General features: G+C 32.1%; 1 protein-coding gene across 1 annotated transcript; it reads left to right on the top strand.

The window, feature by feature from the left end:
* Positions 1-1,697: 1,697 nt before the first annotated feature.
* On the top strand, positions 1,698-11,584 carry LOC126669182 (chloroplast envelope membrane protein). The gene is made up of 7 exons (XM_050362576.2): positions 1,698-2,671; positions 3,796-3,881; positions 4,574-4,747; positions 6,503-6,617; positions 7,732-7,829; positions 8,507-8,642; positions 11,282-11,584. The coding sequence occupies exons 1-7, from the start codon at positions 2,015-2,017 to the stop codon at positions 11,348-11,350; spliced, it is 1,335 nt and encodes a 444-aa protein (XP_050218533.1). The 5' UTR covers positions 1,698-2,014; the 3' UTR covers positions 11,351-11,584.
* Positions 11,585-14,754: the final 3,170 nt, after the last annotated feature.

Here is a 14,754-nt window from a genome sequence, read left to right as displayed (position 1 = left end):
CTTTAACATCTGGGTTGATCTTAGTAACCATTGCATCAACATCCAAGTCATGCACTTTCTCCTTTTTATGAATCACCTTTTCCTTCATGACTCGAATACCATTTCCATAAGAACCTTATGAATGACCAATCTTCTTGCATTTCTCACAGGTCAGAGGTCTCCACTCATACACAATACTATGCTTGAAACTTTTCTCATTCTCATCCTGAAGAGTTACCTCATCTGGATACTTCCCATTAACCTCTATATTAACCAAAATTCTGGCAAAAGGTAATCTAGTTTTGCTCACAGTGCATTGGTCACAATAGAGGGGAGATCCACAGATACTCCCTATCTTGCTTAATATCTCGGGGGAGTAGAATTCCCATGGAAGTCCTGGTAATTAGATCCAAATCGAAATGGTTTTGATCATTGAAGAATCCATAACCATTCTAGGTTGCCACTTCATTAACATAAATGGTCTCTCATTAAAGGTATATGGCCCTTCACCAAGGATTCTATTGTAATCCTCCTCAGCATCAAATTCAAGGAGGAACATTGAATGATTGATTATGGTAACATTGTGATATCCAAACTTTTCCCATTTGTTCTTCACATAAACTGCAATTCTCTCATATCTAGGTGTTAACCCATACACACAACCCACAATGAACCTTTTCCATCTATGTTCTTGATTAATAGCATCCTGAGAATTGAATGTCACAATTTGTTCCCCATCCTTTACAGCAAGAGGAATGAATTTTAGCATGCTATTTTTCACTTTTCTGGCGGTTATTAGTGAACAGAGCATTCCATTTCTTTCCAGCCCCATCCTCCAATTTCCCTTCCACTTTTTCACTTGGCTCGATATCTTCTTCTACTCTTAGATTAGGGAGATTATCAATGGAATCCACCAGACTCTCAACCCTAATTTCACTCTTCAAATTAGGTTTCTCCGTCACAACATGATGTAATTCCTTCTCAATTACATCCACATTCAATCCAGAAATTCCACATTGACTATCTGAATTAGTAGTATTACTCTTCGCAGGTTCAATCGCATCAACATTCTTTATCCCTCGTCTTCCTTTGGATCCTTTACCTCGCCATTGGAGCAGAGCATGCGATAAGAAAAACAGTTATTTTTCTTTATCTGGTGTTAAAAGGAGAGAGGAGAGAGGAAAGAGAGAATGTAATATTTGATATTTTTATTCTCTATAAGAAAATAATTGTCATATATAGTATTTCATTTGAATCAAAAATGAACACATAGTTTATTTATTCATTTCAAGGAAATGAATTGAGCTGCTTAGCTAGGTTTTGTCGTGGTTCGATCTGTTTCTCAATTCCGACTCCGATTTCTTCAATAATTTGCACGTATTCGATTTCAAATTTGGCTAGGTCTAAGCTAAGATTGATTGGGCCGGTTTACAGTTTGAACCGGCTTATAGCCACCTCTACTCCCGCATGTTTAAATCAGCCGAAATTGCCGTATGTAGAGGTCGGAATTTGAACTCCGGATCTCAAAATGCCCTTTCTTGCTTTTGAGTATCAATTTCACAATTAAATCAAAATGTGAGGGCATAAAATAACCTTTTTCCAAAAGAATTCCCTTTCCTTTCTATCTAAAAGCTCGACATTTGCCCCTAATATTCACCTAAAATTACATGCATGGTAGGATATTTTATCCAATCTCTTTAAAACCCAAAAGGATACTGATGGAATTTAGAGAAAATGGGTTTTATCCTCTCTATCCCAAAACCATTATCTTCATTTAACTTTCTGCTTACAAAGTTACAATCTTCCCAGTCCAAAGATCATAATATGTATATTTCTTTTGTTTTGTATTAAAGGGTCTTTAAATTCTGGGTTAGTTTTAGTATTTCATGTTTTCTTGTTCATTAATTTTTAAACTTTTTTATGAAGAGATATAATGTCCTTCTTGGTTGTTAGTAAGCAGTTTTGTTGTCTGTATAGTGCCATTGTTTTATTGTTATCAGTGATTTGAGAAGCCAAAAGATGCAGGCTTTTGTACATGTTATTCTTAATGAGCACTTCAATGGTTTTATGCCAAAGTTTATTCTTTACTGACCAAAATCCATATAGGAATTCTAGTTCTAGTTCTAGTTCTACTTGCTCCAATTTTGTAATATTGAGTAGTAGGAGGAAGAGACTTTGTGAGTTGGTTCCAAATGCAAAGAAGAAGGGGAAGAAGGAGGAAAGAAGTTGGTGGCAAAGGTTATTTTTTGATGGTGATGGCAATTGGCTTGGTTTAGAAGATGATGATATGGTTGAGTTTGCGAGTGAGTTATCAGAGAGTGGTTTGGACGATGAAATGTTGTCTGAAGAGGAGAAATTTGAGGCATGGAAGAGTAGAGCTGAGGCCATTGTGGAGTTGAGGGAAGCACAAGATGATATGTTGAATGAGGAGAGTAGGAGGTGGGAGGATTGGATTGTGGATGATTCTCATAATCATGATGTGAATGGTTCTTGGTGGAGTCCAGATTTGGGTGGTGGTGGTGGTGGTGGAAATGGTGCAGTTGGTGGCTCAGCCGACGATGTGGGGCCGGATTCTAGTGACTTGGTTCCACAGAAAGGGTTTGTTGAGTCTGTGAGAGATTTGGTTCTTGGTAAGGAAGAAGATGATTTGCTTTACGAAGATCGGGTCTTCCAATATGCCTCCTTGAATTCGGTATGCATTTAGTTGTGAATTCGGTATGCATTTAGTTGTGAGTTCGGTATGCATTTAGTTGTGAATTTGTTCTGTGCCATCCTGCATATGCTTACTATATGGTTATATTTTCTTAATATGTAATCATTTAAATGTAGGCACTTAGGCCTATAAAGCTTTTGGGGTTTCATTAAGGATATGATTGTATGATTTCACATGTTTTGATGAAACTGATGGTGTCTTCTTAAGGCCTATGAAGCCCTTTTAGCTCAAATCCTGCAGTGCAAATAATATATGTATTGCTGTCAGAAACTCCAGCTCACGAAAGACATATAGCTCTAATCCTAGCAGTGTTGATTGTTTGGCAATTATATGCTTAAAGCATGTTTTGTTGGGTTGAATTTATTTGCACTTACCCAACATAGGCTAAATTTGTCCATATTCTGCCCTTTTTTTTAAATGAATGTTGGTTTACCAAAATGTAACAAAAAGTGAATGTCGGTAATCGTTGTGTAAAAGTAGTATAGTTGGGAAACCACAAAAAGAATTAACCCATGTTTTGGTAGAACAAGATGGTGTAAATTGAAAAGGAATTTTAAGTCTCGTTGCTATTCACTTCCTATTACGCTATGTTCCAATAAATTTTATAAAAAGTTAACTTGAGTTCTTACTTTTCTTGTTTCATTTGACTTGTATTGTATATGCACATTGCTGAAGGTGAATTTTGAAAATTGCATTGGTATTAGGTTATTTGGAACAGATTGATTGCACAATATAAAATATCATTTGGATTTAGTATTACATGAAGCAGAATCAGATAAAGTATTTTTGCTTAACTAAATCGAGCTGATAAAAGTTTATGGTGGTCAAACTGTTTTAACTAAGAGAACTAAAAAAAAGAAGAAGGTGATGAGAAGAAAAAGGCATTAGAATGGACAATGAGGAATACCTTGGTTGCTATTGCTTATGATATTTTTGAATTTCATTATCATACGGGTCCATAGTCTTTACATGCTTGCTTATGTGTTTCTTCTATGTGCACACCTCAATTTTCTTTGGTACTTTGAACAATGTGCTTGCTGATTTGGTGTTTGCATTTGTAAATGTATGACTTCACATTCTAGACATATTCATCCTTTTTACAGGCTAAATTTCTCGCAGTATTGATTTTGATTCCTTGGGCACTGGATTTTGCTGTTCATGACTATGTTCTCATGCCCTTTCTGGACAGGTATTAATCAAGACAATAATTTTTCCAGAAGTGAAATCTCTTCTCTCTTATTGTTCATTGCAGTCTTACAAAAATATAGGCTCTCTTCAGCCTTTTTTCCCCTAAACCAAATGTTTAAAATAATGCTTTTGCTGAAAATTTCTTCCAGGCTTTTCTTTAATAACATTGTAGGAAGAGGAAGGGAAACTCACTAACTTTGTAGATAAAAGAATTTGAGACGAAGACCCTACGAAAATTATTCTGTGACTCTACAAAAACCTTCTCTATCTTCTTAGAGCATTTGTCTTTGGATGAGAAAGGAATGAGTAAAGCGAGCACTAATGGTTATTATCTTACTATCATTAGTAAAGGGTTATTGCTCAATGTTTTCAAACTTCAAAGTAGGAAAGCACCCTATTTCTAATGGGATGCAAATGAAACCTAGAACTAGAATAGCACCTTTCATGGAAAAGGCTCTACTCTTTCCAAACACGGCGCAATTGTAATTCCAGAATGATTATTTTTTTCTTGTATCCATAAGTATTCACCCGTAAAATTGGAGGAAATCCTTACTATGCATGAATGGTATGAGGAATGCTATTGATTGCTCTAAATTTATTTTGGCTACATCAAGCATATATGATAATGAGTTAATGCTTCTAATGGTACTAAGCTAACTTGAAGTTATGCAATTTTTACCGTCCTGTGAACAGGTATGTGAAGACTGTACCACTTGCAGCGCAACTGCTTGATGTGAGAAGAAATCAGAAGCTTGAAATGGTTAAGGAACTAAAAGTAGAAGAAGCTAGGTTGCGGTTTGAAGTAGAGATTGGTAAATCTCCACCTCTTTCGGATGACGAGGCCTGGTGGGAGCTACGGCATAAAGCGTAAGAATATAACAATATTTTACTCCTTTTGCTACTAATGTTCATAATGCTATCTTGTACTGCAGTTAAATATTTGTTTATAAAGAAATGACATGACATGATAAGAAATCCTCAGTCATATAATATGTAAAAATGTGACTTGAAGTAAATAGCTTATTGAAGGATGTGAAGTTTGTTCACTTGTCAGACATTTAAGCCCCTGATAAGGAAAACTGTAAAAGGCTTTGCAACTATACTTACAAGTTACAAGTTACAAGTTACAACTCTATTAATATTATGTGTAATTGATCTTCTATTCATTAAACATTAACATCCTCAGTGCTATACCTCCTAGAAAATTAGCTGGACTCTCAAAATGGTCGCTAAGAGATTCAAAAATCTCAATTCTGAGCATGAAATTGTTGTTTGTGGCATTTTAATAAAGGATAAATGAATCAGGCAGGCAGATGTTATAGTGCAAAATAAACTCATGTTATGATGCTACCTGATCTGTTGCAAAATGCTAGTCTTTTGACTTTAGGAATTGGACAACTGACTACTCTGTTTCATTACTTGAGTATTTTTAACGTTTACTGTATTAGGTTTAAATGTCTGAAAAAACCTAGTGATGTGATCAAGGAGAATCAACTTTTGGGATTATTCTAATTTATATTCTTTCTTAATCATGAATTTAGATTCCTCTTGTAGGTAACCTTTCAGGAAGGATATTTATCGCGTTATTCAGGAATTACGAAAAGTTAATGTCTTCATATGTTTCAAGTATTTGTTCAGATTTCTCTGAATTAGCTTTGGTTTTGAATTCTCATAGTTTGTGATTCCTGACACTATTGGTTTGTTTAGCTATAGATTTAGATATACCTTGTGCAAAATTAGTTACTTTGGAGGGGGAAAATTATGAGTGAAACCAAAGTTATAGCTCCATACTTTTTCTTTATATCATTTTGTATCGCTTCTTGTGTTTGTCGTTATGGTCCAACATCAGTTGAGCTTTACATATGACGAAATACACTCATTTAGACTATCAACTCTGTTCACCCCCTTAAATCATTAGAATGATGGCCTTAATTTTTATATATTCATTGGTAAAGCTGCAATTCCAGTCATAAAAAATAAGTTACTGATCCAACGTCTGGCTTCTGTCCATCTAGTATTGACTTGTTTAAAATTTTGAGGGAAAAAAAGTAAATAAAATAACCACAAGTTTTCTTTTTCTTCCATGCGAAGAAAGAGGATGACAGTAGATCCATCTGAATAATCATCTACGTTGTCTCATATGTAGTTATGCACTCAATATCGCTATTGTGACAAAAAAACTACATCTTTTCTTAGGAGAGTAGGAAAGACTTAACAACTCATTAGCTGTGCTTTTCTTCTGCATATTGGGACTACAGAGAAATGATTGCTTGATGCAAATGGGCTAACCATCAATCTTTTCAGGAATATAAATAGTATATACTCATAATGTAGTTCTTTCGTTTGTTTAAATGGTATATACTCATAATGTTCTTTCTACAATTATTTCCTTCACGATAATTTACACATTTACATGTTAAGAATTTGCTGCTCCACTCTAAATAAATGAAAATTGAGAAAAATGTGAAATTGTGTTTATCAGATAAACGTTTCTACCCTTTACTCTGAAGAATAACAATTTTCTTATCAGATTCAGTTTTCTGGTTGGATATGCTATGCATGTTCTTATTAATACAAGCACTCTGATGCAGAGTATTAACTTCTGTTTATTTAATTATCCAGGTTAGAGCTACGAGATGAGCGGAGATTAGAAAACCGCAGAGCGTTTGCAAACATTTGGTCAGATATGACATTTGGGATCTCATTGTTCGTCATTTTATACTTCAATCAGAATAAAGTTAGTAACACAGTACTACTCTCCTTGCATTAAAAAAATAAAAGGAATTTACATCATTGTTGAAGCTCATTCTTATCACTACCATTGTCATGCTTGACATCATCATAATCATCTAGCAATTGAAGATTATAGTATCAAAAGCAAGAAAAGCTAGGATAATCATCATAGTAACTGGAGTAATTTGAACTTGTCTTACATGTGTCAGTAGTGTAAAGAAGCAGTAAACCAATCTAACGTGGCTGATGGGCTAGTGCTAGAGACTTTTTGTAATAGTAAAATCTTAACAGAGAAAGAGCAAAGTAAGTTTGTGTTTGGCATTGAGGAGGTGAACAATTTTTCCAAAATAAAGTCTTTTAGATACTTCGAAACATCAATTGTAATATTACAGAAACATGTCAAAATCTACCTCATTGATAATCATTATGATTCTTTTTGCCATGGTAGACGCCAGACAGGCCATTTTCTTTCTGAGAATGAAAAGTTACTTTGCAAAGTTCTGAGAACATAATAATCAGTGGAGAGTCCCCTGCCTTTAGTTTCCAAGATCAATATATCCCCACTAAATTTGTAGGCTTTGTTCGCAAAAATGCATTCTCAAATCCACAAGCAAAGCACTATTTTATGAGTAAATTAACCAGAGAGATCTAAAGAACAAAGCCATATAACTGTGTTTTATAGTTTCTATTGTTATCTCAAAAATGGTTCTTAAACTGTTTATTGTTCATTTTATTTTTCAGAATTTATGCTGGATCTGCTTAGCATGGCAGCTACAACCTAAACTTCTAGTTTGCTCTTATATATATGCTGTATCACTAACAAATCTTCCGATTTCTGTAACTTTGCACACTTTTTACCTGTCAGCACTGTGTTTACTGATAAATAAGCACTGTGTTTGAAGTTATTAAATCATTCAAGTTGCTCTTAAACATCGTGGACTTAATGCAAGATACACCATGTATGTATCTGATGAATATGTTTTGACTCATAGTTACATAAGCACCTGTGTCGTCTGCCTATGTACTCATAGCAAACAATTTTATGTTCATTTTTCTCCTACAATAAAATGTCAATTTATTAATTATTATCTTCTCTTTGACTTCCCTCACTTTTGCAGGTAGCTTTGCTGAAATTTACCGGATACAAGATAGTAAATAATATTTCAGACACTGGGAAGGCCTTCCTAATTATATTGATTACAGACATTTTTTTAGGGTAATACCATCTGCTCTTTGTGATTCTCATGCCCCTGTGCTTTCCATTACTATGGTTTTTATAATTGGCATACCAATCCCACACATGATCAGAATCTATCATGGTGGGGGAACTTCGTCTATACCAATAAATATTGTGGTCATCATTGTCAAACTATTTCAAAAAATTATGCAATTTTTATATCCACTAAATAAGCAAAAAACTTTATGATTTTTTTATATTGTAGACTAGATAAAATAGATTTTATCTGGCTATTTCGTAAAATAAATTAAAATATATTAACATTTAGCCATAGTGGATTTATGATACAAAAGAGGTCAGTTAAGATGAAGTTTATTGATATAAATTTAGTACTGGACAATGAAAGAAACCCTAAGTTGGCTATAATAGAAGTTATTTCTGTGATATAAAACGTTGAATGGCTAATCTTGGACATTGTATTGAATGTTAGGTCTGTAGTAGCATATCTTTCATTTGCATTTTTATTTTGCTTCCCAATTTACAATTATAAGAGCTCCTTTTCCATCAAATAATATCTCTTCGTACCATAATGATGCAGCAGGTGATATTCAGAAGTGTGTAATTCATCTTTGTTCTTTCTATTCATTTATGTTAAGAATTTTCACACTCTTGGTTATAAAATGCATATTGTTTCGTGTCAACTCACATATCTGCAGGTATCATTCTGAATCTGGGTGGCAAACCCTAATGGAGGTAATTGTCGAACACTATGGGCTTCAAGTTGATCAGGCTGCAATTACTATTTTCGTCTGCCTGATTCCAGTTATTATTGATGCATGCGTGAAGCTTTGGGTACGCCCCACACTCTATTTTCTATTTCTTACTCAAATTAGAGTCTGGCATCCTGCAGTTTTTTAAGAAATGAAGTTGATTTAGAAAAAAAATTCTCTAGCTCTTGTTTTGCAGATTATTCAGTTTTGTTGATTTTCCCCAATGCGTAAAATTTTTAACAGCATCCATTTGTGTGTTTGTCTATTTATGTAGTTTGTGTGTGAAAGCTCGCAACTTTGCGAGCATGTAGCATATCGAAAAGATAGAACAAACTATTATTTTGGGATTATGATTTTAGATTCCATAAGTGACATTGTCATATCATATTCACCTAAAATTTCCATATTCAAAATCAGTAAATTAAGTAATGGGAATTTGCAATTTTTTTTTAATTGTAATGACTGAATTTTGAATATGTGAATGGAGAGATACTAATTAAACTCATTAGTATTTGTTAGAGAACAAATATTGGATAGACATGCTATGATATTAATATATGGCTCGAAGTCATTAGTTAATTTAATTTCAAATAGCTATGTCAATTAAATCCTCAAACCTGAGATCACTATGGTTTTTGCAATAGGAGGAATATTATGTCTTTACATAATCAGACGTTATCTTTAACCAATAACTATGAAGGATATTGTTGGACATAATAGAAATCAGGTAGTAAAATATGTTTGATTGAGATACAATTTATCACTCATTATTATTGATAGACTTTTGGATCCCTCGACAATTGAGACTGAGAATTGCATGACTCTGCTCAAATGAATTGATAACGCGGATCTATATCATTTTTTTGTTAGTATAATTGGGAATTGAGAAAACATATATTCAGCATTATAAGGTTGACTTTGTCCATGTCTTATGTTCAATGAAGATGTCATGTGACAAAAGAATTATGACATGGATTATGATTATGATTGTTTCAGATTATTGACTTTCATTTAACTTGGATGGTCATAATATCTTACTAAAGCCGCTTATGACTTGAGGACCTAGAATATGATTTAGGCCGGTTGTCAACGTGAAATGTACCTACAAGATCGTACAGTAAGAATGAACCGGGATGGCTTAAAGGTCTTTATTGTCTAGGTTCGTTGAATTAGAAATTGTCTAGATTCATTGAACTTTAGGACAGTAATTTAATATAGTAAAAAGATAACTCTTATAATTAATTAATTTATTAGAAATTTAAATTTGATTGAAAAGAATTATGGTTGAATAGCAAATCCTAATTAGATTAACCTTTTTTTTGGAAGAAAATACTGTTTTCTGTTTCGATGTCTTCTATTCCAGCATTTCCGTTTGGTGCTATGTAATTGACCACTATCATATACTTCATCAGTTCCAAAACAACTATCCACTTTACCATTTTCACACAATTGAAAAAACACAATTAATATTCTAATTTTACAAATTTATTTTCTTTTTTTATATTAAGCCCTTATTAAATACTATGGCTAGTTTACTATTTTTGGCTAATGGCAATAAATTGTGGACTTTAAATTAGTGGAAAATAAATCTTAAAAATTATGATTTACAAGAAATGTGGGCAAGTATTTGTACAAGAAAAAAAGGAAAAGTGGACAGTTGTTTTGGGACGAACGGAGTAGTTTCTGAGGATACGTATAAGTATGTTCTTCCTCTAATGTGGTGTTAATGCCTTTAAAATATGTTTGCTAGGAAGATGTGATTGATGCAATAGACAGTCGAAAACTCCACTCACTAGTCCTTATCTGTCGCTTCTCGATTACCTTCAATTGCATAAGTTGCTGCTCCTTTGACAGAAGAAAACTCTTTGGTCAATTAATCTGAATTTACATATCATTAGAGCGCCCATATACTCAATAGTGCTAAGGTGAAGTTCCTTATGATGTTATACCTAGGCAACTACCTTACGAAATCAAAAAGCACATTTCCTCAGCAATGCACAATTAGTGTTACAAGCAAATTGTCTGGTCTATGCTGCCATATGTACGTATACCTTTCCAAATAGGTGATAACTGGAGTCGCTTTGTCTTCATTCCACACACTACAACACTCTTACGTATCGTGTCCATATCCGATTCAGTCATCTGTCATCCAAGTTCTAAGAATAAGATCATTCCTGTTGTAGTAGGCAAATTGATTTTGATCCCATAATCAAGCTTAGAAGGATAAAAATGGAATATTTACATGTGGGAGCTGCAGGTATGTTGGTAACTAGGCTAAAATGTTAATTATGATTGTGTAAGCAAAACAACTGGTAGTTTACATGCGTAGTATTATGTCGACTGTTTCATTTGTTTTAGGTTTAATTATTATAAGTTATAACCCCTCTGACATCAGGTCAAAATTACAGTTTTCTCCCTATATCTTAAAGAATCATTGTTTCTCCCTGATATGTAGGTATTAGAAAATCCCCTTACAAGTGGGTTTAAGTTAAACGGAATTAAAATATCGAGGTTAAGTGATTTGGTTTCTTGTAATTGTGCTATTTACCCGATTATGGACTGGTTGCGCTGCTAGTCAAATAATGTAGCATACATAAATTATGCAGTTTGTGGTTACCTGTACTAGCAACACTGCATGGCATACTTGTTGCATGGTTTAGTGTTATTTTACTCTAATCATAGCTGTCGATCGTTTGCTAATTGTAGTTTCGTTTTTGGCAGCTATTTAAATTCCTACCAAGATTATCTCCGACGGTGACAAATATATTTAATGAAATGAAGCGTCACTAACGGGTTTGTGTTGCTTGTTGTTTTTGCCATTGGAGATATATACACATATACACATTTATATTACATTTCAACTCTACATTTCCACAATTTTTTTGCCCCCTTGTATAGAGGCATGCATTCTTATTTTTGTAAGCATCAAAGACAAGATGACTGAAGGGGATGTCATAAGAAGCTATTAATATTTATGTTGTACCGAATAACTTTAATTCATCGATGATTCAGTGTCAATATTAATTATGTTTCTTAGTTTTCTTGTACGATGAAATGAAACAATGCGTGTGTAAATAAGTTGTGGGGGTGTCGGGGAGTGAATTTTGATTTCTTATAAAAGCTTGTGGGTTTTAAATTTGTTTTGAAAGTATTTCAAGATCATTTTAAAAATAAATTTGCTATAGTTTATTTGTAAGATCTGAACGTTTTAAATTACATTCATGGAAGAGATGTTTATAAGCTGAAATAAAAACTAAATAAAAAAAGTTCTCTAAGGTGATTTGCTAAGATTTTTGTGTTGGTTTTGAAGATTGTTGTTCCTTCTATTGGTGATTTCTTTGTAATTTTATGCTCTACTTTCTCAACTTTCGATCTAATTACCATGTCTTATAATTTAAAAATTAATACTAGAAGGAAGAAATTATTAATGGAAGTCAAAATCAATATTGGAAGGCAATAAATAGTATAGTTACTATTTAGGAAAAATTATATAACACAATTGTTGCGCCTTCAAAAACATATGAATGGAGTATGTGTGGCACAAACAAAGACAATAGGCCAATTCTTATTTCAATTCTTTCATAATTTTGATCTTCTTTGCGTATTGAGCGATGGATCTTAGAGGTTTAATCAAAATGTTTTGCTAGTAAAGCGTCTTGAAGAACACGAACAAGTTCAAATGTGGATTTAAAAATGAAAAATAATGTGGATGTTAGTGTTTGATCTCCCTATGTGGTTCCGAGCGGAGGTATTTACCTTATCGCTCGAGCTCGATTCGAAGAGAACTCAGATTGTAGATTATAATTTCATAACCCTAACCCAACAGATCAACTAATTTTTTGATTCCAGTCAATAAGAGGGATCTAGAACTAAAAAATAGATTCTAAAAGCTAAAAAAGAGTATCTTGGGCAATTTCAATAATCAGGTTCATTGATGTTCCTGGTATAGTAGATGCTATCACACATGCAATCATACTCAATGTTACATGTAAAACTACTGGAGACTATGTCGGTATACATATTGCAATCGATCCAAAGAATTTCGGTAGAGGATGGAGTAACTATATTTATAAATTAATTTTATCATTGCTTCAGATTCTTAATAAATAAATATTTATATTATAGATGAGTCTTTATAAAATATCTGAAAATTTTCAATACAAAAAATTAAAATGTTTTACAATATTTTTACAATGTTTGCATTTTTTTCTTTTGAAAATAGATTGCGATTTTATACGTATAATATAAACTTAATCTTCTAAAACTAATAAACTAAATTTGCATCTAAAACTTATAAAACAATTATATAAATTCAGAAACAGTAATAAGACCATTATGAAATTTAAAAAAGAAACTATTATTTTTTTGTTAAAAATAGATTATACGAGGTTAATTTGACATATAAAATTTTAAAATTAAAAGGATTAAATTGTGTTTTTTTTTTAAATTATAGGTATTGATTTAAAATGTTAAACAAAAATAAGGACCATTTTCAACATTTTACCATCAAAAAATCACCCTGGACAACAAAACCACTATTAAATCCGGAGAGTGTACCTCACTCTCTTAGGTGAGAATTGGAAGGGTTGTTTTTATACTAAATTTAATAAATTCAGAATAAAAATAATTATGTTTTACTAATTTGAACGTTTTTGATATTTTGTGTCGAAGTTCGAGGTAAAGTGATCCTTCTTTCCAAATAAATCTATATCTATATATTATATAATTGAGAGGACCAACGGAGCCCTCTTATCGATTCTCACCAAATAGAGCATTCTCATGAGTTCCCATTTTTATTGAACTATCTATTTATTTAATTTTTTAAAAATGATCTATTTATATAAATTAGTTATTTAGTGTTTATCTTTTTAAGCTATTCAATAGTGTTTGATTTTTTAAAACCTTCTAAAAACTATAAAATAATATAAATGAAATAAAATCAATTATTTCTATTTCATCGTTTTTCAGTATCCTTATACCATCTCAATTAATGAACAAAAACTGAAAATACTCCAAACCCAACAAAGAAACTTGAGCAATATTTGCCAAAATGGTTTTATGCCTAATTAAAATAGAGAAATCAAAAGTTAAGGCGATATAGGTAATGTTGCATCATTCTTCAATATCACTTTCTAAAAGATTATTGTTATTGTTAATTAAAATAATTAGTTATTTAATCACTTACTTTTCTATTTTTCTTACTGTTCGTCTCTTTTATGAATGTATCTTTTGAATTTTGGGACTATTCTTTTGTTTATCAGTTTGTTATAATATAAAAAAGGTTTTCGGATTTATTGCTTCTCTATATGCCGGTTAATGTTAATTCTAATCATGTTTGATTTATTTTTCATGTTTGGATCGGTCATCGCATAACTTCGAAAATTCCATAACATCCAACTTTCAGCCCTTAGTGCCTCAAAGAATACCTTTCTCAATTCTCGCTCCATTTATTTTTTAATTTTTAATTTTTCTATAATTAAGCTAAATTTTAGCTAATTTAGTTAATTCAGTCGGTTTGGTAAATGACTCAACTCAATTACAAGTTGAGGTGTTAATGAGGTGTTATATTATAAGTGGCTCAATTTCGGTATCTACATAATCCGTAAATCTAACACCTCATTAAAATGATGGAATTTTAAAAAGATACATATCGCAATCTACACCTCATACATATCGCAATCTACATAATCTGTAAATTAAGCCACTTATAATATAACACCTCATTAAAATGATGGAATTTTAAAAAGATACAAAAATTGTTGAGATGATAATATTTTTTACTGAAGAATAAAGTAAAGAGCAAGAACAAGAATAAAAACAAGAACAAAGATTTCAACAACAAATAATTCACATAAACAACTTATTATTTTGCACAATTATTTATACTATATAACTAATAATATTTTGTTCGTTTAGTAACTTTCTTCAAATCAAATTCAAGAAGTCGACGAAAACGAAACTATAATAATATAAAGTACTTACACTTATTCATAAAAAAAAGTTCCTACACTTTATCTTATTACCACTACTACAAAAGATAAAAAAAATGTCAGTATAACAAATATTTTTTAAAAATAAAATGCAAAACCTTCATCATATATAGATTTTTACTATTTTAAAACAATTCATCACTTTGATTATTAGAACATGTGTGGTTTTAATTTAATTTTATTAGTTCACGAGCTAAGAATTTT

Source organism: Mercurialis annua, linkage group LG2, assembly GCF_937616625.2.
Source record: "Mercurialis annua linkage group LG2, ddMerAnnu1.2, whole genome shotgun sequence".
NCBI classification, from domain to species: Eukaryota; Viridiplantae; Streptophyta; class Magnoliopsida; order Malpighiales; family Euphorbiaceae; genus Mercurialis; species Mercurialis annua.
This window is presented reverse-complemented; position numbering and strand designations above follow the sequence as displayed.

Bases quoted from the DNA above. Each gene is read 5' to 3' on its own strand.
- LOC126669182 (XM_050362576.2), top strand. From the start codon at position 2,015: ATGTTATTCTTAATGAGCACTTCAATGGTTTTATGCCAAAGTTTATTC. The intron at 2,672-3,795 runs GTATGCATTTAG...TCCTTTTTACAG, and splicing joins AATATGCCTCCTTGAATTCG to GCTAAATTTCTCGCAGTATT. The intron at 4,748-6,502 runs GTAAGAATATAA...TTAATTATCCAG, and splicing joins TGGGAGCTACGGCATAAAGC to GTTAGAGCTACGAGATGAGC.